General features: G+C 41.5%; 2 protein-coding genes across 6 annotated transcripts; both read left to right on the top strand.

Moving 5' to 3' along the window:
• The first annotated feature begins 717 nt into the window (after positions 1–717).
• Positions 718–10,795, top strand: TPI1 (triosephosphate isomerase 1). Its single transcript, XM_007420422.3, has 7 exons — positions 718–908; positions 5,329–5,452; positions 5,555–5,639; positions 5,769–5,901; positions 6,388–6,473; positions 6,667–6,754; positions 10,222–10,795. The coding sequence occupies exons 1-7, from the start codon at positions 797–799 to the stop codon at positions 10,338–10,340; spliced, it is 747 nt and encodes a 248-aa protein (XP_007420484.1). The 5' UTR covers positions 718–796; the 3' UTR covers positions 10,341–10,795.
• A 7,159-nt stretch (positions 10,796–17,954) lies between these two features.
• On the top strand, positions 17,955–24,877 carry LRRC23 (leucine rich repeat containing 23). 5 transcript variants are annotated; one of them, XM_025165102.2, is made up of 9 exons: positions 17,956–18,338; positions 18,497–18,570; positions 18,830–18,951; positions 19,634–19,746; positions 19,925–20,178; positions 20,303–20,433; positions 21,532–21,668; positions 22,746–23,007; positions 24,591–24,877. In XM_025165102.2, exons 3-9 carry the CDS (start codon positions 18,853–18,855, stop codon positions 24,630–24,632), a joined length of 1,038 nt encoding a protein of 345 aa, XP_025020870.1. In that variant the 5' UTR covers positions 17,956–18,338; positions 18,497–18,570; positions 18,830–18,852; the 3' UTR covers positions 24,633–24,877. The 5 variants fall into 5 exon arrangements, with proteins under 5 accessions (XP_087994718.1, XP_087994720.1, XP_025020870.1 ...); XM_088138593.1 differs by having other exon boundaries at positions 17,956–18,294; XM_025165107.2 differs by having other exon boundaries at positions 17,956–18,144.
• The last annotated feature ends 43 nt before the right edge of the window (positions 24,878–24,920 follow it).

The raw sequence follows: 24,920 nt of genomic DNA on the forward strand, positions 1-24,920 counted from the left end.
AAGGTGACACTCCCAATATGTCAGAGATGAGAATTTCTCTCCCTCTCTGGAATTCCAAAGAAGCCTGTTAGAAGCACCGTAGACAAATATGCTGAATGGCTGAAATAATAAGTGCGGGAGTGTGTCTCGCGTAGGAGGAAGCAGTAGTTGGGATGCTTCGCATTGGTATACGCACGCACGTGTGCGCATACACACGGAGTGAGTAATGAATACGGATTTAAAAGTGCATCTCTCCTAGGCAGCAACAGATCAGAACCATATAAATGAAAGCTGCTTCTATTCTGCCTCAGTGTATAGCATCAATGAAATTCAGCAAACTTCCTCCAAAACGGCTAAATTATGGAAGTCAAATTCAGAAGAAAAAAAAAAAAACCTGGATTTTAAGGCAGGGATTTGAGCTGCGCATGCTCCTGAATTCAGACCCCTTCTACTCCAGGGCCGCCTTACAGAATATGCAATGCTGTCGCTCACAGTTTAACTAGTACAGCAAGCACGCATTTCAACAGAGGAACTACTTGGTTCTTCATAAACAAGTCGCCCGCTCAGGCTCGCTTCCCCAGACACAAAGCAGAACTCTCGCCATTACGCCACGGCAGGAAAACGCGGGCTCCGCCTCCCGCCTCGACTGGCCGAGCGAGAAGCCAGTCGTGGAAGCGCGCTCTTCGTGACGTCACTGGGGGGCGGGCTTTCCCGAGCTTTTATAAAAGCGCTTGGAGGAGGGCCGCGCTGCCGCTGCGCTCTTTGACCTTCTGGTCTCCTTTGAAACCTCTGAGCGTACGGCCCGGACGCCCCCATCATGGCACCGAGGAAATTCTTCGTCGGCGGGAACTGGAAAATGAATGGCGACAAGAAGAGCCTCGGGGACCTCATCCACACTCTCAACGAGGCTAAGGTCCCTGCAGAGACCGGTGAGGGGCGCTCCTGGCGCGGGAGGCTTCCTGCCGGCTGAATGGGAAGAGGAGGGAGTTGCCGTCCTTGGGGGGCCGCGAGCGCTGCGGAAAGGAGGCTCCCCCGCGTGAGCCCGGCCGGCCGGAAGCGCCGTGCGGCAGCAGCAGCCCCGTTTTCTTCGCTTGCACCCTGTCGCTGTCCCCCAATTTCAGGCGTACCGGCGGGGGCCTCGGGTGGGTTTCCTGGGCGCGGGGAAGGGGCCTCGCCTACCCCGAGAGCGCCTACCTGTCCCCTCTCGGATTGGCCGGGGAGGCGGCGTTGTCTTTCGGGCGGGCTATTGCTGAGCATCCCTCGCCTCGCAGAGGAGGTGCCCGCCGTTGCCGCGCTTCAGTGTGGAGCCCCTCCTCCTGTTGGTGTGGCTGCCTGCACGTACTCGCGAGCTGATCGGGCAGTCTCTTAGCGGAGTTGCACGAAGATGAATCAGCTGTCGGGGAAGGCAGGCTCGGGCTTGAAAGAGGGGCTATCTGTTTATTTCTTCGATTTATGTAGCCACCCACCTCGCAAAGCAACCATGGGTGAAAACTATATAAACCATTGTGTAAGTTTTGCTACATTGCTAGCTTTCGATCTCTTGCAGAAAATCAGGCTCTGCAGATCTTGGTGGGCCATGGGTCTCTGCTGCTTTTACATTTTTAGCCACTCATACAGAAGAGATGTTAGATTCAAGCACAAATATGAGGGACAATAAACTTAACTATTAAAGCTATATAATTTAAAGCCCTTTAAATAGGATACATGAATAACATATATAATCCACAATAACATTTCAAAGAGCCAGCTTAGAATATTATCTCCCTTGCTTCCTGTAATGGCAGTCCTATGATGACTAGGCCTATTTGCAGCCAGTTTGCCCGAATCACAGTAACGTCTGTGTTTAAAGAGAGTCCATCTGCTGTCTTTGGGAGTGAAGCAACAAGATAGGGATTGCCAAATTGGTCTGCTTATGAACCTCCCTTCAGTCCTTCCTGCTAAGTGAATCTAAGCAGTGTTTTAAGCGATCCTAAGTGAAACAGTTTGGTCAGCCGTCTTACAACAGTCATGCAGAGTAGCAAAAGAGGATGATACAACTGGTGTCTGTCTGCTGCCTCTTAACACCTGAGTCCTTTCCTTGCAGGAAGATAGCATCCTGGCATGTTGCAGAACAGGGACGAAGGTGTCTCTTAATGCTATTGGCATAACCCTCCCAGTAGGAATTCCTTGGGGAGCAGTGACTTGATAAAAAGTAATAGGCAGAGCCAAACTGCTCTGGCAAGTTTTCTGCTACCTCCATCAAATCAGAAAGGGCAAGGTGGATTGAGAAAGGATCACAGTTTCTGAAGTGGTATCCCGAAGGAAATGTCAAAGGCTGTGGAAGAGAGAGATTCCTAAAAATAGGTGCTAGGGTAGTGCTTAAAAATACCAGCTACTGTACTTGGAACTGGAAACTTTATCCCTATAGCCTGCTAAAGGTCAGGAGACGGGTTGAAGTACAAGAGATACAATTTATTGACCCAGATACTCCTTCTATTAATACCCTTTCTATATTGTGCTGCTGGCTTGATTTAGTTGGGTAAGCTACATTTGAATGGTTCTGTGTTTCCTGGTCTACATTACTAATGCTGTATTGAGCAGAATATCACTGCAGTATCACAAATAATGGGTAGTTTGTCCCTTTCCTATGTTTTTTTAGCCTGCTTTAAAAAAAACACTCAAGTATAGAATAAATATAGAAGAATCATTCACTGAAACAGAAGCACTCACCCCCAAAAATATTTTTCCTAAAATATTAGAAAAGGATCCCTTAAGACATACAGGAATGCCTATGTTAATTAGGAATGGTAGTTATTATCGTTCAATATTGTAAGGGGCTACTAGGCTTAACCCATGAGCTTACTTTTTTAATTTTTGACCTTCTTTCACTAAGTTTCCTTCTAGTTTTATAATTGCACGATACAAAGGTATGCAGCTACAGGCCATTTGCTCATCTAGCTAAGTGGTATCTGTTTTGATTGATGGTTATCCTTCAGGATCTTAAACAGAATGAAGTATTTTTCCCCAGCCCTAGTGCAACAATTCATTTAACTTCTTTCACTTGTCTGTAACTCCTTTCTGCACAAATGACAATCAAATTTATAGCCCTTCCAAAATGCAGCTGGCAAGTAGAGCCATACAGAACAACAAAAGCGTTGCTATAATTCTTCACTGCTAAGTACCTTTGTTTCTGTCTGCCTAAAAATTGTTAAGTGTACAGTTTTTAGGCAGACAAAAACAAAGGTAGTGACCACATGTGTAGTAGGGTGCATATAGCTTTTTAGTTGCTCAGACTGAAAACAGTAGAATGTAGTGTTTATGAAAAGGTTGCAAAGAAACATGTGTTTGATCAAAAAAATATTAAAAGATTGTTTAGAGTTCAGCATGAACAGGGCTTAGAAGTGGCTGATCAACATGCTATAATCCCTGCTTTCTAAAGATTTTTCCATAACATGTTCAAATGTGTTAATACTACTGTATTTGTAATAGATTTATATGCAGGTATTACCAGATGATAATTGTTTTCATGTTCTGATTAATATCACTTCCTAACTTCTTCAAACCAAGCCACTGTTAAATCTACAAGAATAGGCTAGGCTGGTATGAAACCTACATGAAAGCACCTCTGTCCAGTTCTGGCCTGTAACTGGCGGGCTGATGAGAGAAATGTGGGGAATATGTATTTGAACTACTGGTATGCACAAGATATGGATGTAACTCTTCTAAGTTGCTCCTCCACTTATTCTGTCTTGGCTACTTGAAAGTCCTTCCTATCTCAGTCTTAAATTGCCAGCCAACCTCCATGTAAAGACTGTTCCTGATGGCTTTTTCCACCTCCACCTCAAGCATGCAGCTTATGCATCTCCTGTACTAACAAATAGACTTCTGTGAATTTGCTTGAGAGACATCTGAATATGGTATTTTGTATAGCTGCTTTTCTCAATAGAGGATCTACTGTTGTATTGCAAATCGAGGTCATTTGAGTATATAGTATGCTTATGCACCAAATTGATTGAAACCCCTTTTTAGGATAATTTCAAAGAAGCTGTGATAATTAATATGCTGTGAGTAGAATAGATACAACAAAAATCTCTTCATCAGACTTCTCAAAGAGGAAAAGAGATAGGGCCCAAGCTTCAATCAAGTAGCATCCTGGTTACCCCCAGGCCAGCAGTATAGCAAAAATGTGACAGTAACTCTGTGCTTCTGTACAAAGGATGGTTGTACCTGTAGAAAGATGAGGGAGTGAACAGAGTTTCATTCAAATGAATGGATACAAGTACAGAGATTAGCATAGGGAGAGCAGCTTGTGCTGCTGCGATCTCATTCAATATATGAGGTTGCGGGGGTGGGGGAGGTTGGACCATCGTTTTCAAATCCCTGGATATATACAGGTGTTAAGGGGATATCAGTTCAAGTTGTATTGTCAAGCTGTAAATCAAATAGAACAGAAAACCTGGTGAGTGCTAAAGGATGTATTTATTCCTGTGTTGGTCAGTCATGATTGGGCTACTAAAGATGGGAGGGGAAAAAAAGCAATGAAGTAACTTGTTTTATGAAAGGGATGCTGGGATGTGAACAGAATTCAAGCTTAATAAACAGAATTAGAGCTTCAGACATTATTGGATGATATTTTTGGAGGTATTAGAAGATTAAATGAAAGCTTTGTTACATCACACTTAGATTTTTCATTGGTATTACAGGTGCTAGGACTAGCTGTAGCATATTCTGATTTAGTAGTCTTATGGGTTAGGCTGGACTGATAGTCTTACATCATGTTAAGCCATAATGCTCTGTTTGCATACCACAGCAGCTGAGTGCATAAAGCACCCTAAGCCTAAACAGACATTTATATTATAGAACAGTGCAATGTGTGAACCCAACCATTGACTTGAAATTCAGATCCAAGCTCTGGCTGTAAGGCCACATACGATCCTTGATCTAATTTCAAAAGTTTTCTGCAGGCCCTCCCCCTGTAGTCTGTTGTACAAAGATCAGGAAAAAAGGGGACAAGAGTGGCCCTACCCACTCCTGGTGGCGGTGCCTCTGCTGGTTCCAGTCCCTTGATTGATTGCCTTCAGACAAATATACTCAGTAACAAAGATGTTTAGTTTGCCTGTGCTTTAATTTGAATAGTAGTATCAGAGCATTAAGTGCAGGTGATGCTTTAGAACATAGAGCTCCATCAGTTATTAAGGTCAAGGGCCAATAAGGGATGGGATTTCTTGGCTCGCGTGTATCCTGTGAATATTATAACTGAGTACAGGATTTGGCTACAGCCTTTTCCTGCCTAGCGAATGAATGAGTCTAACTGTAAGGGCATTTTAGGTTTCTGCTTTATCCCAGATGTTCTTCTTTTTCTTGCCCCAGAGGTGGTTTGTGGTGCACCTTCCATCTACCTTGACTTTGCCCGTCAGAAGCTTGATGCTAAGATTGGGGTGGCTGCACAGAATTGTTACAAGTCATCTAAAGGAGCTTTCACAGGAGAAATCAGGTATGTCTGCCAGGACTTTCTTTTGGGCTAGGGAAGGCCGAAAGGTTTAGCTAGCAGTATGCTAAAAGGCCATTTTCTGCAATCTGCTTCCTTCATTTCCAGCCCAGCCATGATAAAAGATGTTGGTGTCACCTGGGTGATCTTAGGACACTCCGAGAGAAGGCATGTCTTTGGCGAGTCAGATGAGGTGGGTGATTTGCCTCTTTCAATTTTCTTTCCCTCTGCACTGCCATCTGTGAGAGGAGATGGGCGTTTTATACCCAAGATAAGTGCCAGGCTTTTATGGGTTCCTAACACTGTGTCTGCCTTTTTTCAGCTCATTGGACAGAAGGTGGCCCATGCCTTGTCTGAAGGGCTTGGGGTCATTGCTTGCATTGGGGAGAAACTTGATGAGCGAGAGGCTGGTATCACAGAGAAGGTGGTATTTGAACAGACCAAGGTTATTGCTGGTAAGAGGGAACTAAGGAAGGAGTTTCTCATCCCCCCTGCCCTTCCTGACATCTTCAGAAGAGCAAAGGCCTCTTATTTAAAAAAATGAAATTGCCACCAGCTAGGGAGATTGATAAACATAAAATATATAAATGTTTATTGCTGTAATAAAGGTAATTAGACAATAATTCTAGATTAGGCATAAATGTCATACAGGTCATGTTCAGAAAACTTTACATCTTAGTTAAAAGCCCTAGGCAAACCAGAGTATGTCCCTCATTGGGTTAGCTGCTGGATATACCGACGCCCCGTGTCAAAAGAAAGGGCTCCAGAGTTAAAGGCCCGATGCGATGGCTGATTTGTGATTACTTGGGGTAACTGTCCTTGAGTGTTTTGATTTGCACCACCCGTTTTCCGCCTTTGTTAGTAAGCCATGGAGATGCATGAAGGGAAGCTACAGCATAAGTGTTTACTTAAATGTTTATTGTCCTTGTTTTTGTTCCAAGACAACGTGAAGGACTGGAGTAAAGTGGTTCTTGCCTATGAGCCAGTTTGGGCCATTGGAACTGGTAAAACTGCAACTCCCCAGCAGGTATGGATGTTATTAGGGACACACTGGTTTAAAACTTTGGTTTTCTCTTGAGACACGCTATCTGGGGAGTCTCTAATCTGCACTTCAAGATGTCTGCTATGTGACAATTGTTGTTGTTGTTGTTTAGTCGTTAAGTCGTGTCCGACTCAGTTACTTAAATGCCCACTTTTTTTTTACCCACTTCCTGTTGCAGGCCCAGGAAGTTCATGAGAAGTTGAGGAACTGGCTGAAGACCCATGTTTCTGATGCTGTTGCACAGTCGACTCGAATCATCTATGGTGGTAAGTAGAATCTATTCTCATTGTTGCATAAAACTGATGTGGCAAGAGTTTGCCGTTTTGTCTACTGAATGCATAGCAAGCACCCAATTTTTGGTGTCTGTATATTGTTACTTGACTCATTCATCTTTGTAAACTATAGCCATGCATTGTGAGTATTGCTCAATGATATCCTGACCAGATGGATGACACCCCCCCCCCTCATCTGCACACTAATGATTAAAACTGGGGTGTGAAAAGTGCTTTTTAAAAGGAGATGAGATAGTTTTTATTGGGAAATATGCAGCTCAGAAGTGGTATACAGTAGGGCTGAACATGACTTCAAAAATGATTTGGAAGAAATGCTTCTGATCTCAGACAAGCACAGCACCTCTTTGGTATTTGTTAAAGCAACCCTGTTTCAGGTTAACGCAGCTCTTAAAACAGCATCATCTTGAAAACTTGGGGGAGAAAAATCTGGATGTTTTAATGAATAGAAGAATGCATGAAATGTGAAGCAGTTCTCTAAGTTATTTCTAAAGCATGACAGCCTAATGAATAGGTTTCTGATGAAGATTTATTTATTTAAAAGATTTACTAGGTTACCTATCCTATACAATGTAACACTGGGATGCCAAACCCATAAAATATATTAAGAAATACTCCCCTCCCCTATTAAAAACCATCATGCTCTAACCAAGCATCATAGCAGCCTCACACAAACTTCATGTGCTGGGTTCAATTCATGTCCTGGCCCAGAGTGGGGGGGAAAGCCAGGTCTTCACAGCCTTCCAGAAAGCCAGGAGGGGCCCTGTGGATCTCAGTGTGGAGGCTGTTTCTTAGGTTCACTGCTGCTACAAAGTAGGCCTTCCTCCTAGGTCCTGCCAGATGACATCATTTGATAGAGGGGACCTGAAGCATGCCCACCCTGTTGGATCTGGTGGGATGGGCAGATACCCTCAGGGAGAGACAAATAACCTGGCCCTGTGCCATTCAGGGTTTTAAAGATAATAACCAGCACCAGAAGGTAACTGAGAACCAGTGCAGTGCATGCGGTAGCAGTGTAACACAGGCAAACTTTGGAGCTGTCAGAACTGTGTGTGCCACTGCATTGTGGACCAGCTGAAGCTTCTGGATGGCCTTCAAGGGCAACCTCATATAGACTGCACTGCAGTATGTGTAGTCCTTGTTCACTGACCACTCATTCAGCAATCGTTTGGAGTTGCAGTGGCATTGAATGATACGACCGGTCCTCGAAGTTCTGGCCATTGTAATGTCCCTGCACTTGCATAATCGTGATTCAGGCGCTTGCCAACCAGCTCATACTTGTGATGGTTGCAGCATCCTGCAGTGATAGGATCACCATTTGTGACCTTCCCTGCCAGCTTCCCACAAGCAAAGTCAGTGAGGAAGCCAGCAGGGAAGGTTACAAGTCATTCTGGTAAGTCCTTCTGCCTTCTTTCGCACCACACCACGCCCTTTCTGTGCTCACACTGACCTGCACCCTCCTTCCCTTGGCCTCCCTCCATTTGCATGGACCCATGCCCTCCTTCCCTCGGCCTCCCTGTGTTCACGCCACACCACAGCACCCCCCTCGCCCAACTCACATGCAGCCTGCACTGGGCCTTCCAGGGCCTCCCCCACCACCCTGCGGCACCTCCACGCTCCTTACCTGGGACTCTCACCACTTCCTGCTTAATGACCCACACGTTTTGAGGTTACGACGACAACTGGGACCGCCTGGATTGCCATTGCTAAGTGATGTGGTCACATGACTTCACGCTTTACGACTACATTGCTTAGCGACAGCAATCCCAGTTCCAATAGCCATCATAACCTGAGGACTACCTGTACTCCAACTGGGAACTGACTAAAGCACGAGTGACCATGAGAAGGGCTTCTCAGTCCAGGAATCCACGCAATTGGGCACTAGATAGATTTATACAAAAGCCTCTCTAGCCACAGTTGCCACCTGCTCTTTAAACAGGAGCTGTGAGTTCAGGAGGATTCCTAAATTGTGCACCAGCTCTATCTGGGGGAGTGCTATCTCACTGAGAATTACAGAAGTCACATGTCCCAGAATTGTGTTTGTTAAAAGAAACAGGGTAGCACCTGATAAAGTAACTAATACTACATACAATGTTAGAATGAAAAACATATTTCCTCATGTTTGTAAATGCTAGAGTTAAAAAACACTTACACAGAATATAATAGATACTAGATTTAGGACCTATAAGTAGTAATCTTTTTCAATTTGTGAAAGGCAGTCGTTGGGGGGCGTTATTTTTTATATATAATAGGCATGTTATGCCTGTTGACAGCTTAACACAGCAATTAACTGTATTGAAATTTTCTTTATGGACCAGACATGGCACTAATAAATATTAGTATGAACTGGTGGGGAGGGGTGGCAAAAAAGGAGCCAAACAACTACACTGATCTTGAAGCACTGATCAAGAAGATACAATCTGAAGTGTAGATTTCATGTACTACTGTTGGTATTCTGTAGTACAGGCTTTCTAAAAATAACACAGATACATTGATGAGCATATTGCACACTTTCACTTTAATGGAAAAACTGCTTTAAGAGGACAGACTTTGGAGAATAGAGGAAAAAGGATGATTCGTCTTCCTCCACTGGGTAGGGGTCCTTCTGTAATAGAAAAACACTTGGGCAAGGAAAGGATTAGATATTCTCTGCCATCGCTACAGGTAGTCCTTGGCTTATGTCCATTTGTTCAGTGACCATTTCAAAGTTATGGCAGCACTGGAAAAATGGGCGTATGACCAGCCCCCAAACTTCCAGCCATCGTAGCACCCCTGTGATCACGTGATTACGATCTGGGCACTCTGGTGCCTGGTTTGCAATTAAGATGTCGCAGGGAGCTGCGGTCATGCGGTATGATAAGCAAAGTCAGTGGGGAAGCCAACAGGGAAGGTCACTCCCTCTGACAGCACACACCCCTGCCTGCCTGCGCACAGCCTTCCCTGGCCTCTCCCAACTCACATGTGGTCTGCGCTGGGCTTCCCAAGCCCTCTCCAAACTCAGACACAGCCTGTACCGGGCCTCCCCCAGCACCCCTGTGCTCCTTATCTGGGACCCCCACCACTTCCCACCTAACGACCTGCACGTCTTGGGGTTACAAAGGCTGCCGGGATTGCGGTCGCTAAGCGATGCAGTCATGTGATGTCACACTTTACGACTCCATTGCTTTGCAATGGCAATCCAGGTCCCAATTGCCATCATAACCCAAGCACTGGCTGTATATCTTTTTCAGGCAGCACTCTAGCACATGCCCGAGTGCAAGGCCCATTCATCTGATTATACTGTAAATTCCATCTTTCCCGAAGTCATTTTTGCTTTGCGTTGGGATTCTTTTAGGAACATTAGCTTTAAAAATCTAATGATAATTACATTAGATAATTGCATTTTCTGTTCTTACTTGCTGTATTTTTCTTTCTTTTTTTTAATGAGATTTTATTCTTTTCAGGTTCAGTTACTGGTGCCAACTGCAAAGAATTGGCCTCCCAGCATGATGTAGATGGCTTCCTTGTTGGTGGGGCTTCCCTGAAGCCTGAATTTGTAAACATCATCAATGCAAAACAGTGAAACCTACTCTAGAATCTGAAATTTTAAAAAGGGGGTGGAGGGAGAACCAACCCTAGTTGGAAGAGAAATACCGTAAAGATACACTGCACTCAAGTGAAATGGCCTCACCCTCGGTCCCTTTTCCCACCTTTGCTGTTAATCATTCAATTCTGCTGCTAAACATGGATGCCAATATATTCATATTGTGTTCCCTCATAAAAGCAATACTTCGCTTCCTCTGTACTTGTGAGTGGGACTTCCTGCCTTGCTTTTAGTCCCTATAAACTAGACAGAGGCCTGTTTTCTTTCCACTCTATAGTATCGCTCTAGAGGGCCACCTACCTTGGTAAGGAAGGGGTTCACTCATGGTTCATCTCATTTGGACTCAGTGCCTGGTGGCTTGTATTGCCTGTAAGTTGTATACTCCTTCCATGTCTCCTAGACCATCAGGAACAAAAATAAACAAATGGGAAGTACAGTGTGTCAGAACTATTGTTGCAATATGGGAGGAAAACATCTCAAAAGGGTATAGGCATACATAAATGTTCACACATTTCTAGAGAAAACATTGCTGTATTCTTATTCACTACTTCTATTCCAGTGAGTTAGCTCCACAAGGAATTGGAGCTGGGTATAAGATAAAAGAGTATGCTTAAGGGAAAATGTGCCTATAACACACTGAGGGCTCGGATTTCTCAAGATCTAATCAAGGCTCAATCCTTCCTTCCCTATGTCTGGCACATCAGTGGTTGCTAGTCAGTTCCTTACCACTGTTATGGAATGTCTTCAAGCTCCATCAAACAGGACCAGTTCTGTTTCTTCATCTTCCAAATTGCCCCTAACCTCAGAAGGCCAGGCAATTCTGTCAGTTATCGCTGCTCTCCCTGTGTTAAAAATGGAACTCTGCTTAAAAAGTGCCTCACGTCTGCCAAGAGTTACACTCAAGCATCATGAATTATTTGCAAGATGATTGTTAGAATTATGTAAAAGTCAAAAGGCATTCCCAGTTCTAAATGTTTTGTTGCCCTATTCTAAAATGAAGAATACAATATGGGATAGGATGGGAATATTTGCCATAGGCTGGTTTGTCCCTTTTTCTTTAAGTCTCTTGGCTTCCCATAAATGGTGCTGTAATGTTATACTGAGAACATGTCTAAAGTAAGTAATTTCATGTGTAAGCAACCATCCATGCTTATTGTGGATGTATATACAGGTTTACATTTATATCATTAGGCCACATTCAACTGGTTGGAAGTAGGGGTATGTCATCGCAACCAGAAGCAACCAGTTATAACCACAGATGAATAAGATAATTAAAAAAAAACCTGCAGACATGGAAAATAAAAATGAAATATAAAACCTGTTGCTTTAATTGTTTCAAGATTTAAGTTCTTTAAAATAAGAATTGTTTCTTCCAGGCAAAAAATATAGTTTGGAGAAATCTACAGCGGATCTTCATTCCCCATTTATTCTACCCCTGGCCACAGAACTTTTGCTAGAGGTAGAATGTGGATTGGTGAAGGGATGTGCGTGTATATTTTTTGCTTACTCCTTACTGAGATATAGTCATGGTCCAAATTGCCAGTCTAATTTCTAAATGTTGTATGATACACTCAAAACTAGGCAGAGTTGCAGTAGAAAATGTAACAGCTCAGGGTTGCCCTGGCAGTCCTTCAAGGTAGTCCATACAAGAACAGCAAACCATGAGTACTAATGCTACCTTTATTGTAAGGTTACAGTAATGGAATCTTGCAAGTCTGAAAGCACTTCTCCCCTCCTTTCCTCTTATTCTCCAGAAAACTAGGGAGGGTCTCTTCTGAGATACTTCCCATGCACTTTTTCCTTCTGTGGACTAAGATACCTTTTACATGGCAGTTGTCTAGGCTGTGGCTCTTCCTCCTGTCTCCCAAGGTCATTCCCACAAACCATTACATGCCCCTAACCTTCTCCTCACGTACATTTGAAAGCCTGTAGGACAGCATAACATGCAGATAGCAGAAGTGGTATCCTGTACTATTTTTTCATGACCCAACAAGGCAGTATTTGCTTATCCTGGAGCATTGCCCCTTTCCTCCTGGCAGGCAGAATCATCTGCAAAGGGCCTACAGTGAATTGCATGTTTCACTTTAAGACAAACATGATTAAGAGCTGGCTTTTATATTGCTAAAATTCAGAGATTAATCCAGCAACCCAAGGCTGTAGTTCCAGAACATTGTTCAAGTCTATTCTCTCCCACATGGCATCTGAAAACTGACCAAATGCTGCATATCTTTATGGCTATTAGTATCAGATTCAAGCCACCCTTTGTTTAAATTTAGCCAGAGTTCTTGAAAACCCCAAAAGTTTTGGGTTGTTTCTAAGAAAGCTGTCGACTAATTTTGGATTGTGGCTAAGTAGGAATTTCAGCCTGTATCTTCTATCAACATCTCCAAGTAGTTCCTGTGTTTTTGTAGGAAATAACTTGTTTGAACATCACAGGGGGAAATAAACTTACAGTACTCAATGGCTGGAAGCCCCATTGACTTCTTAATACCCTGTCTCATTTCTTCTTTTAAAAAAAAATTGTATTAAATATATTTTCAAACAATAAAAGACAAATTAAAAGAAAAAAATAATAAAGATAAAAGTACAGGGAAAAAAAACAAAAATCAGAAAAATAAGTGACTTAACTTTCTCTGCAACAGAAATTAACAAACTTATTATCTAACCTCCCTCATTAATATTACAAAAATCCCTCCAGCCCCTTGTTTAGTCCTTATTCCATCATCAGATTCATAATCACTTCACTTTTCTTTTCAGCAAAAAGTCCATAAAAGGTTTCCAGTCTTTTAAAAAGGTACTTACTGTTTTACCCCTGACCCACAGAGCTCAGTTTTTCTTCATTTCTGACAATCCTGACATCTTTACATCATCATTCCTCCATTGTTGTGCATATAAATCTTGTCTTTCATTTCTCATGCATATAGCAGAAATGTAAGCAAAAATATGTCAGTTATAGATATTCATTGAATTAAATGCTGAAATTGATAGCATTCAGGAGCTAATCCACAGGGTTAGTGATTAAAATCCTGGTAGAGGCAGCATTAGAAACTACTTTTAAGACACCCTGCCTTGTACAAATTTTATCAAGGTAACAAGGTGCTGGCTGGGGAATTCTGGGAGCTGAAGTCCACACATCTTAAAGTTGCCAAGTCTGAATAACACTGGTCTAGATGTTAGAGGTATGCATTTGTTCCACATCCAGATCAGGGGTATCGTCAAAAAATTAAAAGGTCCTGGTGCCACTTCTTGAACTCAGGCTGTGCTGTGATCCTGCCACATTCTTTGGACATTCTTTGGCTCCTGCCCCAGACCTGTTGAGTAGACCACAAAGAAGCTGGGAATACAGGCAGTGTGCTTCACACCTCAGTGTAGTTTTAATCCTTCAGAGAACAGGCTGCTGTGGTGCTGGATTTGTGTGGGGAGAGTTGCATGTGGGGAACTTTAGAAATGCAAGTCAGCTAAAGGATCTGTCAGTTCAATTTGTTGGATTCAGACTGCTCCATTAATACGTATGTGCATGTTCTGGAAAAAGTGAGATAACAACCCATGGCATTCTAAAAATTTCTCATGCCCTTTAAATATCTATTTCCTTTTTTTGTTTATTTTTGTGATTGTTCCACATGAAGAAAAACAAAGGCAAGTAGTACATTTCAGTAGTTAGATAGAAAAGTAGCTAGTGATAATTCCTTAAAATATTATAATTTAGATTATACACTCAGTGGTTGTTTTGTTTTTAACAAAAGTGCTACAAATTATTTCCTATATTTAACTCAGATTGGATCAGCTTTATTCACCAATCTAAGACTTGTTCTGCACTCATGTAATAAAATGCAGATCTGCATATTCATGCATCACATACCACTCCAGTTATTTGTCTAAAATAACACCCAAAGAGTTCAACCTGCTGGGTGATGGTTTTTTAAGTTAACATAATTAAGAGTTCGAACTTGAATATGTCCACCCAGTAATAAGCCCCACAGAGATCAATAGGATTTGCATATATAGGATTCCAGTATATATAGAAATATATGAAAAGGGCTAAGTGGAAGAAATTGGGTTATCTAACTATCTGGAACAAATAGTCTCTAACTGGGCATTCAAAAACACTCTTATTCTTAACCATAGCATTTACTAGATCAAAAGTGACACACATGATCAGGCAGGCATTTGAATTAGGGTATTTATCTACGCACTGCAAAGAATTTAAGAGGATATGAATGTGCCTGGATAGATATCTACATTCTGGAGCTATTAATCACAAGTGAATGGCATTTTTCTGGGGCAAGCCTTTTCCCTATTAATTTTGATTTGTTTTTCCCTACACATTGATTCTGTGAAGTAACAGTTTAGTCACATTCACAGAAAGAAATAGAGCAAGAGCTTTGCAGCCTTCAACTACTGCAGCACACTTAAAATAGTTGTAGCCTGATTTCTTAATATGTTCACACATAAGGGGAACGGTGTGGTTTCTAGAAACCCTGTAGCTGAATATTAAACAGATAAGTTATTTCATAAGTACCACTTTATTCAGCAGATTGCATAAAGGGAAGAATAGTGTGTTATATATTGGCAAACGTTTAGTTTGATCAATCCTATGCCTCATAATGATAGTATGTACAGGTAAGGATATATGACCTTGGACTTCAGACAGTATTACACACTGGCCATCAGAAGAACAAGGGCAAAGTTCATAAAAGAAGAATTGGAATTGACCATTTCCCAACTGAGTGCATGCTCATAGTAAGAGGAGACAAAGAAGAATATACTGAGATGAGATATGAAAGTCCTCTTGGCAAAAGAGATTGTATGGGATCTTAGCTTCTGCCAGGGAGGAGGAGATAATTTATTTATTTTTTTAAATTACTGGAACTCATTAAGACTGAAATAAATCTACAGTCTCAGTATGTACAGTAATTGGTAAGAACAAAAACTTTTACAGTATGAAATTATATAACCATGATTAGAGTAATCAGCATATAACCATGATTAGAGTAACCAACAACTTGCTGGGTTTACACAAGATACTAAATCATAAAACATGATGAGCAAACTGTAGTATGAGCTACCACATACAAGCCAACTACATTTTGATGTAACATGGTAAGTGAGCTCAGACTTACTCTTAAAATCCAATGCAACCCTAATCACAATGGACCTGTCCAGAATGTCACTCTAGTATTAAGAACCTTAATGCATAATGGAGTTGATTAAATTTTCATACTCCTTCAGGATTAAATCATGATCTCAGAAGCATCTTTGGTGGCGAGTGGTCTCAAGACATTCTACGTGGCTTTACAGAGCAGCCTGCCTGTTTCCCACTTTCCTTTGATGTCCCTCCATTTTACCATACCTAAAGTGTATCTTTGGAATGGGCCAACAGGATCCTTAACAGATAGCATTGTTTCCACACTGTCTTTCTGGAGATCTTATGTCTTATAGTAAATAACTCTTTTGTGAGTGTTGCCATCCACAGCCTACCAGTCCAAAAAGATTGCTTACCATGACTCATTAGTTGTGTTTACTGTGTATATGAAAAGTATTCAATGTTTTAAACCCTCTTTTAGACACAGAAAATTCACTAATGTAGTCTCTCCTTTAGAATCCATGCACAAAAGATTCCCAGCAGATTCTTTTTGTTCTCCAACCATGCTACACATTTTTTTTTTTAACTCTTGAGATGAATCTTCCATTTCATCAAGAGCTTCTAGATGGCAGTGGCCAGCCTTTACATCCCAAGGACTGGATAAAATGCCTAGTCAGCTCTCTAGAGTTACACCTGGAAGTGCCCAACATTTTATTTCCTTTGAGCTATATGTACTTAGCTGTTAGGAAGGATTTTTACTCGTGTTTGCAATTGGATCTGGCACACAGGTGTACCAGGTTCCGCAAGAGTGCAGTTACCTGTTGTGTATATGTAACTCTACTACATGTTTTATGTCTTCTGTTACTTCACTGACATGCCATTTGGGGCACTTGGCAAGATCCATTTTCATGTTAAAAGGGCAGGAGACAGACACCCTGTGATATTGTAGTGGAGGAATCCTCAAGATGCAGAAGTGTACACTACAGTCCATGGGCCATCAGCCACCACCAGGCTGATGTTTTTAGTCCCCAGACTATCCACCCTCCCCAGAAATTAGACTCCCTAATTTTAATGGCAAACAATCAGGAAATAGCTTTTTTTTTTTTTTACTTTTTGGCCAGAAAAACAGCATGTTTCTATTAGGAAGGCCCTCCCTCCCTGTTCCAAATGAACAAAATTAAGCCACAATTCTTTACCTGCCCATGTCAGTGATGTCACCATGTGATTTTTCACTTACTGTGGCCCTTGGCTGCTGTGAGAGGAGCAAAGCAAATGATTGGCTCTTGCTGGGCACATAGTTCCCAACCCACTTGCAATTTAATTAGCAACTGAGCTGGAGGAGATATTGGCCAGGAAGTGCTGCTTCAGTCAACTATGCTCTGTGCTGCACCAAACCCTCTGCATGCTGAAACCAAGAACAACTGCAATGATTTGTAGCCCAATGTGTGCATTATAAATTCATTAGACGCAGAGCCTCCTTCCTCACCCAACCCTCTGTGTCTAATTAAGTGCTCTTTATTTTACTCCTAATACAGGACACTTTTGCCAAGCGACAGGCATGTTAGAGAAGTCTATTGAGGTTATTTATTTACTTGATTCAGCTGAGTACTCAAGGTGGTTTTATGCATTACAATAAATGCAGAATACACAATTCAACAGCATTCATTAAAAGCAATACTAAAATGGATTAAAAGCCTGGCAAAAGTCCCTGTTGCAGTAAAAGCCACTCGAGCGCTGTGACTCCTTGGCTGCATTCGAAGGATTTGCTAGGCTGGTTCGGTCTGTGGTGTAAACTCCGACAGTTGGGGTGAAATCAGTCACTACAGCTTAGTATGTTCTGTCTACAGAGCCCCAGTTTATTATCACATAAGCCTTCATCGATGAGGGAGAGGCGATGGATCATGGTGAACCTCACTTGTCATGCATGTATAACAGAACTAGCCAGGCAGCCAAGGAATTTACTGGAGTCAAGTCAGAGGGAAATGAGACGGAGAAGGTGCAGGCAAAGAAAAGAACTGCAGAATAAATACAGTGACAGCATTAGTAAGAGATGATAATATCATGTTGGCATTACTGAGTAAATTTGACAAAAGTTCCGTGGTACGTAACTCAGTGACACAGAAATAAGTACATATGAAAAAGACTACTGTACCCTGAATGGAGAGCAAATGGGGAAAGGACACATGCGCCAGGATACCAGAAGCAAAGGAGAAAGCCGGATCAGCGTCCCACATCCACCCAAAGCCACAGCGTAGACATCCTGCTCTTTCTCTTTTGCATCCGATCACCTACCGTCGACCCCGCTCTGCTTTGCTCCTTCAGACTCTTTCCAGCCGTGCTTCTCAAGCTGAGCAACTTTAAGCCCGGCTGGAGAATTCTGGGAGTTGAAGTCCACGCCTCCTAAAGTTGCTCAGCTTGAGAAATGCGGCTTTAGAGGCTCCACTAGGACGCCTTATGCAAATCAGATGGCTCTTATCCAATCCGCTGCTCCCGCGCTTTCTTCCAGCCGGCCTTTGCCTGCAGCCGACTCCGCGGGGTGGGAAAAGCTGGCAGTCATTCGGCGGCTGTCGGAGCAACGACGCCCGTGAGGGACAGTGCCCGCCTCCTCCGTAGTGGCCCTAGCAACCGAGTAATCGACATTTAACTGCAAAGTCCTGCACCGGGTCAGCAGCTCGGAGTGGATTGTAGTTACCGTGTTAGGTACTGCTCCTTCTTTCTCCCGCGGCCCCAGTGGGAGAAAAGCAGATAATTGAAGAGTTGAAGGCAGCGCGAACTGGGCAGAAGGTGGAGCTACAGGGCTAGGGGTGGTCGCCTTGGAAGAACTCGAGAACAGGGACGTTAAAAGCACAGGTGGGCAAGTTATAGAATTTCAACCGGTGCAGCTTCCCCCCACGGTATGTAATAAATTGCATCTGTCCGTTTTCCCACTTTTAGGGGGAGCAGACGGGTGCAGGGCTTCTGTTTCTTCAAACACCCTTTTGCTGTTGGACTGTTGGAAACACGTCGCTGAAGCTCTTGTTAACGGTTTCATAACTGCATTCCTGTTTTGCAGCTGGCCTCACAGGAATTGTCACTTCAACCCCCCTAGTTGCTCTCCAATAGATTTTTCTGAGGCTTCTGACCAAGGTAAGATTCTAGTCCCCATGACAGCTGCCAGGAAGACGTTTTCGTTTTAAAATGTCTTCAAAAGGCTGGTATGCAAAAGGACCAGCTGAAATGCAGAAAATTTCCTAAAAGCATCTCCAGGCCACCTCCCATAATGGCATCCTGAGATGAGAACATTTTGCCCTTCACACCAGCACTGACACCAAATTCATATTCAACTGAAATGAGAAGACTCTGGCCAGTTGCTAAAATCCACTTTCAATCTATTTGTTATTTATAGCCTGAAAGCATTAACTTTGGAAAATGTCAGATGAGGAACCTGAAGATGCCAATGATACCGAAGAAGAAGTTGAAGAAAAGAAAGAAGAAGGGGAAGGGGAAGGGGAGGAAGAAGAGGAAGAGGTAAAGCATGTTAATATTTATTATCTTTTTTCAAAAAAATATATAAGGACAATTCCTTTATTTATTCATTTATGGAATTTATACAGCACCTCAGTCCAGGCAGGCAGTAGACAATTTGTTGAAGTTACATTAATACTAGAAAAAAAATTCCCTGCCCATTAAAATCAATGGGATTTAAAAGAACTTAATATAGCTCTTAATATAGCCTATGCAGGATGCTCTTTGCAAAAGATAAACAAGTTCCTTGCCTAAAGCAACTTCTGTTCTAAAATTTTTTTAAATAAATTCCTGAAAAAAAAAAAGAAACAGTGAAGAAGTTAACCCTTTATAGAAATAAAGTGTATGTATGTGGACAAGTAGAAACAGGTCTCAGAACACTTCTGAGTGAGATAACGGACCTTAATTTTAAATAAAATTGCCACGTTACAACCCATAGTTTAGTTTATTCATCTCCACCTGAACTTTTTGTCTCTACTCTCTCTCCCAAATCCCCAGCTTGTCTGCTGTAGTGAATATACTCCCACCACACACACACAAAGGAAAGACTGCAAAAGTGTAGAAGGGAGTGTGTGAGAAAAATAGCCATTGCCTCATCATTCACTCTACGGATACAAAAGGATTGCTGTGACTTGATAACATTTTCTTGTATCTTTTCTTGACTGTGCTCTCCGCCCCTCCCCAGCCCCAGGTTTCAAACCCTCTCACTGAGGAGATGTTGAAGGATGGCCTCTCACTTTTATGTAAAATTGGCAATGGCCTTGCTCACGCCTTTGTGAAGTTAGAGGTCAAAGAAAAGTAAGTATATAGATGTATCTAAGTCAAAACCTGATTCCATTTTCCAAGAGTTCTGTCGGCTTGCCACGGGCTGCTGATTTTTTACTCTACTTCCCGATGGAATAGAAATGTTCAGAGAAGGCACTGGAAAGCTGCCAACTGGGAAATAATATAATTTCCCTCCCTCATTTTGTGACAGAGAACTGACAGATATCACTCTCATCCAAAATTTCATCCATTTACGGTATGTAGACCTGTCAGACAACCTGCTCCGTGACCTCTCCCCATTGGCATTTCTCACACACTTGCTGTGGCTGAAAGTGGATAATAATCGGTTAATCAGCGCCATCATAGAAGAGTTGCCATACCTGCAGATTGCAAGCTTTGCCAACAACCACATCAAGGACTCTAATGGCATTGTGCACCCACGTTTGACCAGCCTTAACCTGAGAGGTGGGTGGGTATACATTCAAGGATTCCCCTGAACCTAGAGGAAAAGATCTCACTTTATGTTTTGTAGGAAAGGAATCCTGGACAAATTAATTCTCTTATAATTGCCTATTGTTCTGATATCCAGGTAATGCAATTGAGCTAATATCAGGACTGAATCCAAATATATTGTCAAATCTGCACACACTAGAGTTGCGAGGAAACGCTCTAAAGTCTACAGCTGGACTCTACTTGCCCAAGCTCAAAAACCTGTACCTGGTAAGAGAACTTGTCCTCAAACACCCTTGTCACTGTGTGTCAAAGTAGACATGGTAACTTCATAATTATACTGCAGAAAAACCTGAGAAACGCTGGTGGTATGGGAAGGTAGGGCACGTAAATGAAAATCTTCCCTTTTTTGCCTTATTAAAATCAATTTTTTCAAGTTGCTGTGGCTTCAAGGGAAGCCCCATCCCCAACAGAGATTTTCTTTGGAATGCAGATAGCTTCAGGGACACAATTTATGCTTGATTATGGCAGGGTAATATAGTTAAATAGAAGATGTGTTAAATTGCATACTCTGGTCTTTTGTATTTCAAAATGGATAAGATTTGAGCCATTAAAATGTAGAATTACGGTCCAATGTTAGTGCACAATCTCCCAGTCTTGACTCTGATTTCTATTGATGCACTGTGATGATTTTATAATGAGCTCAGAAGATCTGGATTCAGATTCCCATTCTAGCTCCCATGAAGCTCACTGAACAAAGCAGCCATATTCTCAGCAGTCTAACAGTGTTGTAGTGAGGATAAAAAAAAGGTGGGAGGACAGAAATCACACTGAGCTCCTTGAAGAAAGATACAGCATAATTGTGAAATTAAACTAACAACAACAAAATGCCAGTATTAAAATTGATCACTGGGGAATATAAAGGGGAGGAAACATTAGTGATGACTCAATTTGTGGCAAATCATGTGCCAAGAATGTGATTATGCTCTTGCATACTTATTCACATTAGGGCAATACTTTTATTACATTTTAGATCACAAAGATACACAAAGTGTCAAGATGTTCAGGTCTCTTAATTAGGCAAAATGTAACAAAAGGGTTTATGGGAGAGAGAGGCAAAATGCTGACTTGATTCTGAAGCCATAGAAGTAGAATTACTTCTACATTCCTACATTCCATCTATTCCTCAATTTTCCCCTAAACTGTTATAAAGCCAAGATGAACCTTTGGAAAAATATACCCCTAAAATTAATTAATTGCAAACAGATAACTAGTTTGTAGGGTCTCTTATTCCTCATTATTGGGTGAATGTACTCTCGATTGAAATCTAATATTCTGTTTTCTACAGCATACCATCCTCTTTTTTAGGCCCAGAATGCTATTTTTCACCTAGAGGACCTGGAAAATCTGGAGCAACTCACAACTCTACACCTACGTGACAATATGATTGAAGTGTTGGATGGCTTCTCAAACAACATGAAATCTCTTCAGTACCTCAACCTACGGTGGGTGGGCTTCTGTATAGAATGTCAAAGTCACCTTGGAAATAAAGAGTAAATGATATGAGAGGTTATGTTTAAACCAAGTCTTCACTGCAAATACCAGTCTTTGGGTTTTAAAAAAGCATTTCAGAACATTACTCCTATAACATTTGCTGTAATAGATCACAGCAACAGGGACAACCTTGCATGGTATAGTGGTTAAGTTATTGGACAAGAAATGGGGACACCAGATTCTAGTTTAACAATAATTCACTCTCTCTCAGCCCAACCTACCTCACAGGATTGTTGCATGGAAAAATAAGAGGGAGCTTTATATATGCCTTGAGTTCACCCCCCCCCCAAAAGGCAGGAGATGGGGCAAGGGCACAGAAGGGGCATCTGAATCATACAGCAAATATAAAAGTAATAATAAATGACATTTTTTTGTTCAAAATGAAATGTTAAGATCAATGAAATTCAAGAGATCAACTTGCCGTAATTCTCGTTTTGCATCTTAAAGCATAATCATAACATGTTCCCGCTAGTAACTTCTAACATATTCCTAGCATCACTCAGACATCATTGAGGCAATATGAAGCCTGTTCTCAGTACATTTACATCAGTACACCGACTGTTGGATGATTGTAGACAATGCTGTAGGTCACTAGTGGGATCTGATGTAAGATATTCTGGTGTGAAGATGAGAATGTTAGATTTATAGAAAATAAATAGCAGCAGCCAGCAGGTTTTTTAAGCTTCTAAAATATTTACCCTATCTGAATAGTGAGATTTGTAATTTAAACAGGTGCAGTTCACAATCATTATTTATTCATAGGTTGTTGTTGTTGTTGTTATTATTATTATTATTATTATTATTAATCAAAGCCTGTTCTGTGCATAGCTGTAATGGAAAGATTCTGACACCAGATGTCTTTCTGAAAGATTTTAAACAGGAACAGCTCAGAAAGAACTCTCTTCTTTTTTTAAAAAATATACCATTTATTCTTCACCTTTCTCTTTGGAATTATTGCTTCATTTAAATTATTATTTATTCTAATAGAGATATTTTGTAAGGCAGGTATCTCTTTCCCATTGCTACAGGGGAAATGCAGTTGTGCAAATCCAGGAACTGGAAAAGTTGCAAGTGCTACCTATGTTACGAGCCCTGATCATGTTAGACAATCCTTGTTCTGATGAGTCGGAATACCGTATAGAAGCCCTGGTACTCCTCCCACACCTTGAGCGCCTCGATAAAGATTTCTTTGAGGAAGAAGAACGGAATGAGGCTGCAGATATACGTCAGCGGCGAAAGGAAGAAGAGCTGGAATTAGAGAGAGAAAAAGAAAGAGAGAAGGAGCTTGAAGTGAGACAAGGAAAAATTAGGTTTTTTCTAATTAGAGGAATGAGCCCTCTAATTAATTAAATTAAATGATCCAGCCCCTATGTCTTTTGTTACAACTGCTTTACATATTCTCTTTTAAGTCCACAGTGGTGCTACGAGTGGACCACAACTGAGGGGTGGCATGGGGAGAATTTGTGGTGTCCCTTATGTTTTGAGCACTGGAGGTAGATGACGACTGTATGGATAACATGGATTCTCAACTATGTTGTTAAACTAATTTGATTTGCTGTTTTGATTTGCACTAATGGTGCATCTGGAGAACTCTCATTAACTAATACATTTTATATTACCTTAATCACTAACAATATTTCATTATGGCATAAATTTGTTGCAGTACAAATCTACTTTAATAGAAAACCTACATTTGATGAAGGGGACCTAGCCCACAAAAGTTTAATTTCATAGTAAATTATTTAGTCTTTAAAATTCTACAACATATTATGTTTTTCTGCAACATATTATGATTTTTCTGTGGAAATTTGTAAAAAAAAATGCAAAGTTGACAGAGGCACAGGTACAGAAAACTACCGTCCAATTTCAAAAATTACGAAGATACTGGAATTAAAAGATTCTGTTGATGGATGGGTAGAAATGTGGTTCTGCAATGTCACTAGCTCTAAAGGGGCCTTTGGAAAACAGAATAAATCATTCCGTAACAGAACTTCTGGACTGAAAGGAGGTAGCAGATGGTGCTGTCTGTACTACATAGCAGATTTACAGGAGCAGTTGTAAAAAAAAAAAAAAAAAGCATAGGAAACAAACATATTATTGGGAAACCACTGAAAATAAATCAGTAACTCCTAATGTCATTTTATAAAACTATGTGCAGCCACACTGAACAACGGGTTCAACCCTCTTTTCTGTAAAGAAGGCATTGGGGGTCTTTCTAAGTGAAGATGCCCCAGAAGTATACAAGGATGTGGGTTGAGTACAAAGAATCGACAGAGGTGATAAACAGTATGCTGAAAATAAAGCATGGTCAAGGAAGTTCTTCAGCACAGAATACATAATTGCCTATCGAATGCATAATTGCCTATCAAATACATTAAGATATGGAGACTGTCCCTATTTTACAAAATTTTGAAATTGTATTAAGGCAAATTTGTGGGAGATAGATGGATTATTCCATATTAGTCATGGTAACTGTCTTAACCAGTTTGTACACCTCTGATGTACAGATAAGTAAAACCATACCTGCTTAAAATACAGGTGCATTATCATTTATTATTTGTAAAATTCCCAATATGCCCTAGAATTGTACAAAAATAAAAGGCAAATAATTCTCTGGGAATATCTCCTTCATGGGCAATATCCAAATTAATAGGAGTTGATACTCTTGCTCATTTCAATTGAATTTGCCAAGGAGAATGCCCCTGAAGATTATGTTCCTCCTATCTACTCTCTGGGCTATTGTGGTAGTAGTAGTGGAAAATAACTCGCCCCTGATGCAGCCTTTATGCTTAGAGTGTGCCTGATGCTTTGCTACCTGAAAGATCCTCATCTGGAAAGACTCTGAGCTTGTTCTTTTTCCCCTTATTTTTCAGGAAGCAGAGGACACCACCCAAGAAGAGTTAACAGCCAAGTGACAAGTAGATGTCAGTTCCCAGGGAAGAGTAGGAGCTGTACGCTGCCTTCCAGAGTCTTCTTCCCTGTGTTGTTCAGCTCTGACCCAGATAGCACTAATCTTGGCATGTCACAAAGAAGGGTGTTGTATAGTTCCTGGATAGAAGCATAGTGGGTAGCATTTGTGGGTGGTTGTCTTTCTTTCAATAAGTTGTGATTGAAGCATTTGAATAAAAAAGAGTCTGGCGAAGCAAGGCAAAGCATGTTGCCTTTGGCATCCCATTTCTGCAGCACTATCCCCCCTCCCTTCC

Source organism: Python bivittatus, unplaced genomic scaffold, assembly GCF_059951505.1.
Source record: "Python bivittatus isolate LINGU-HERP-01145 unplaced genomic scaffold, Pbiv_v1 ctg000270_np1212, whole genome shotgun sequence".
In the NCBI taxonomy this organism is placed as follows: domain Eukaryota; kingdom Metazoa; phylum Chordata; class Lepidosauria; order Squamata; family Pythonidae; genus Python; species Python bivittatus.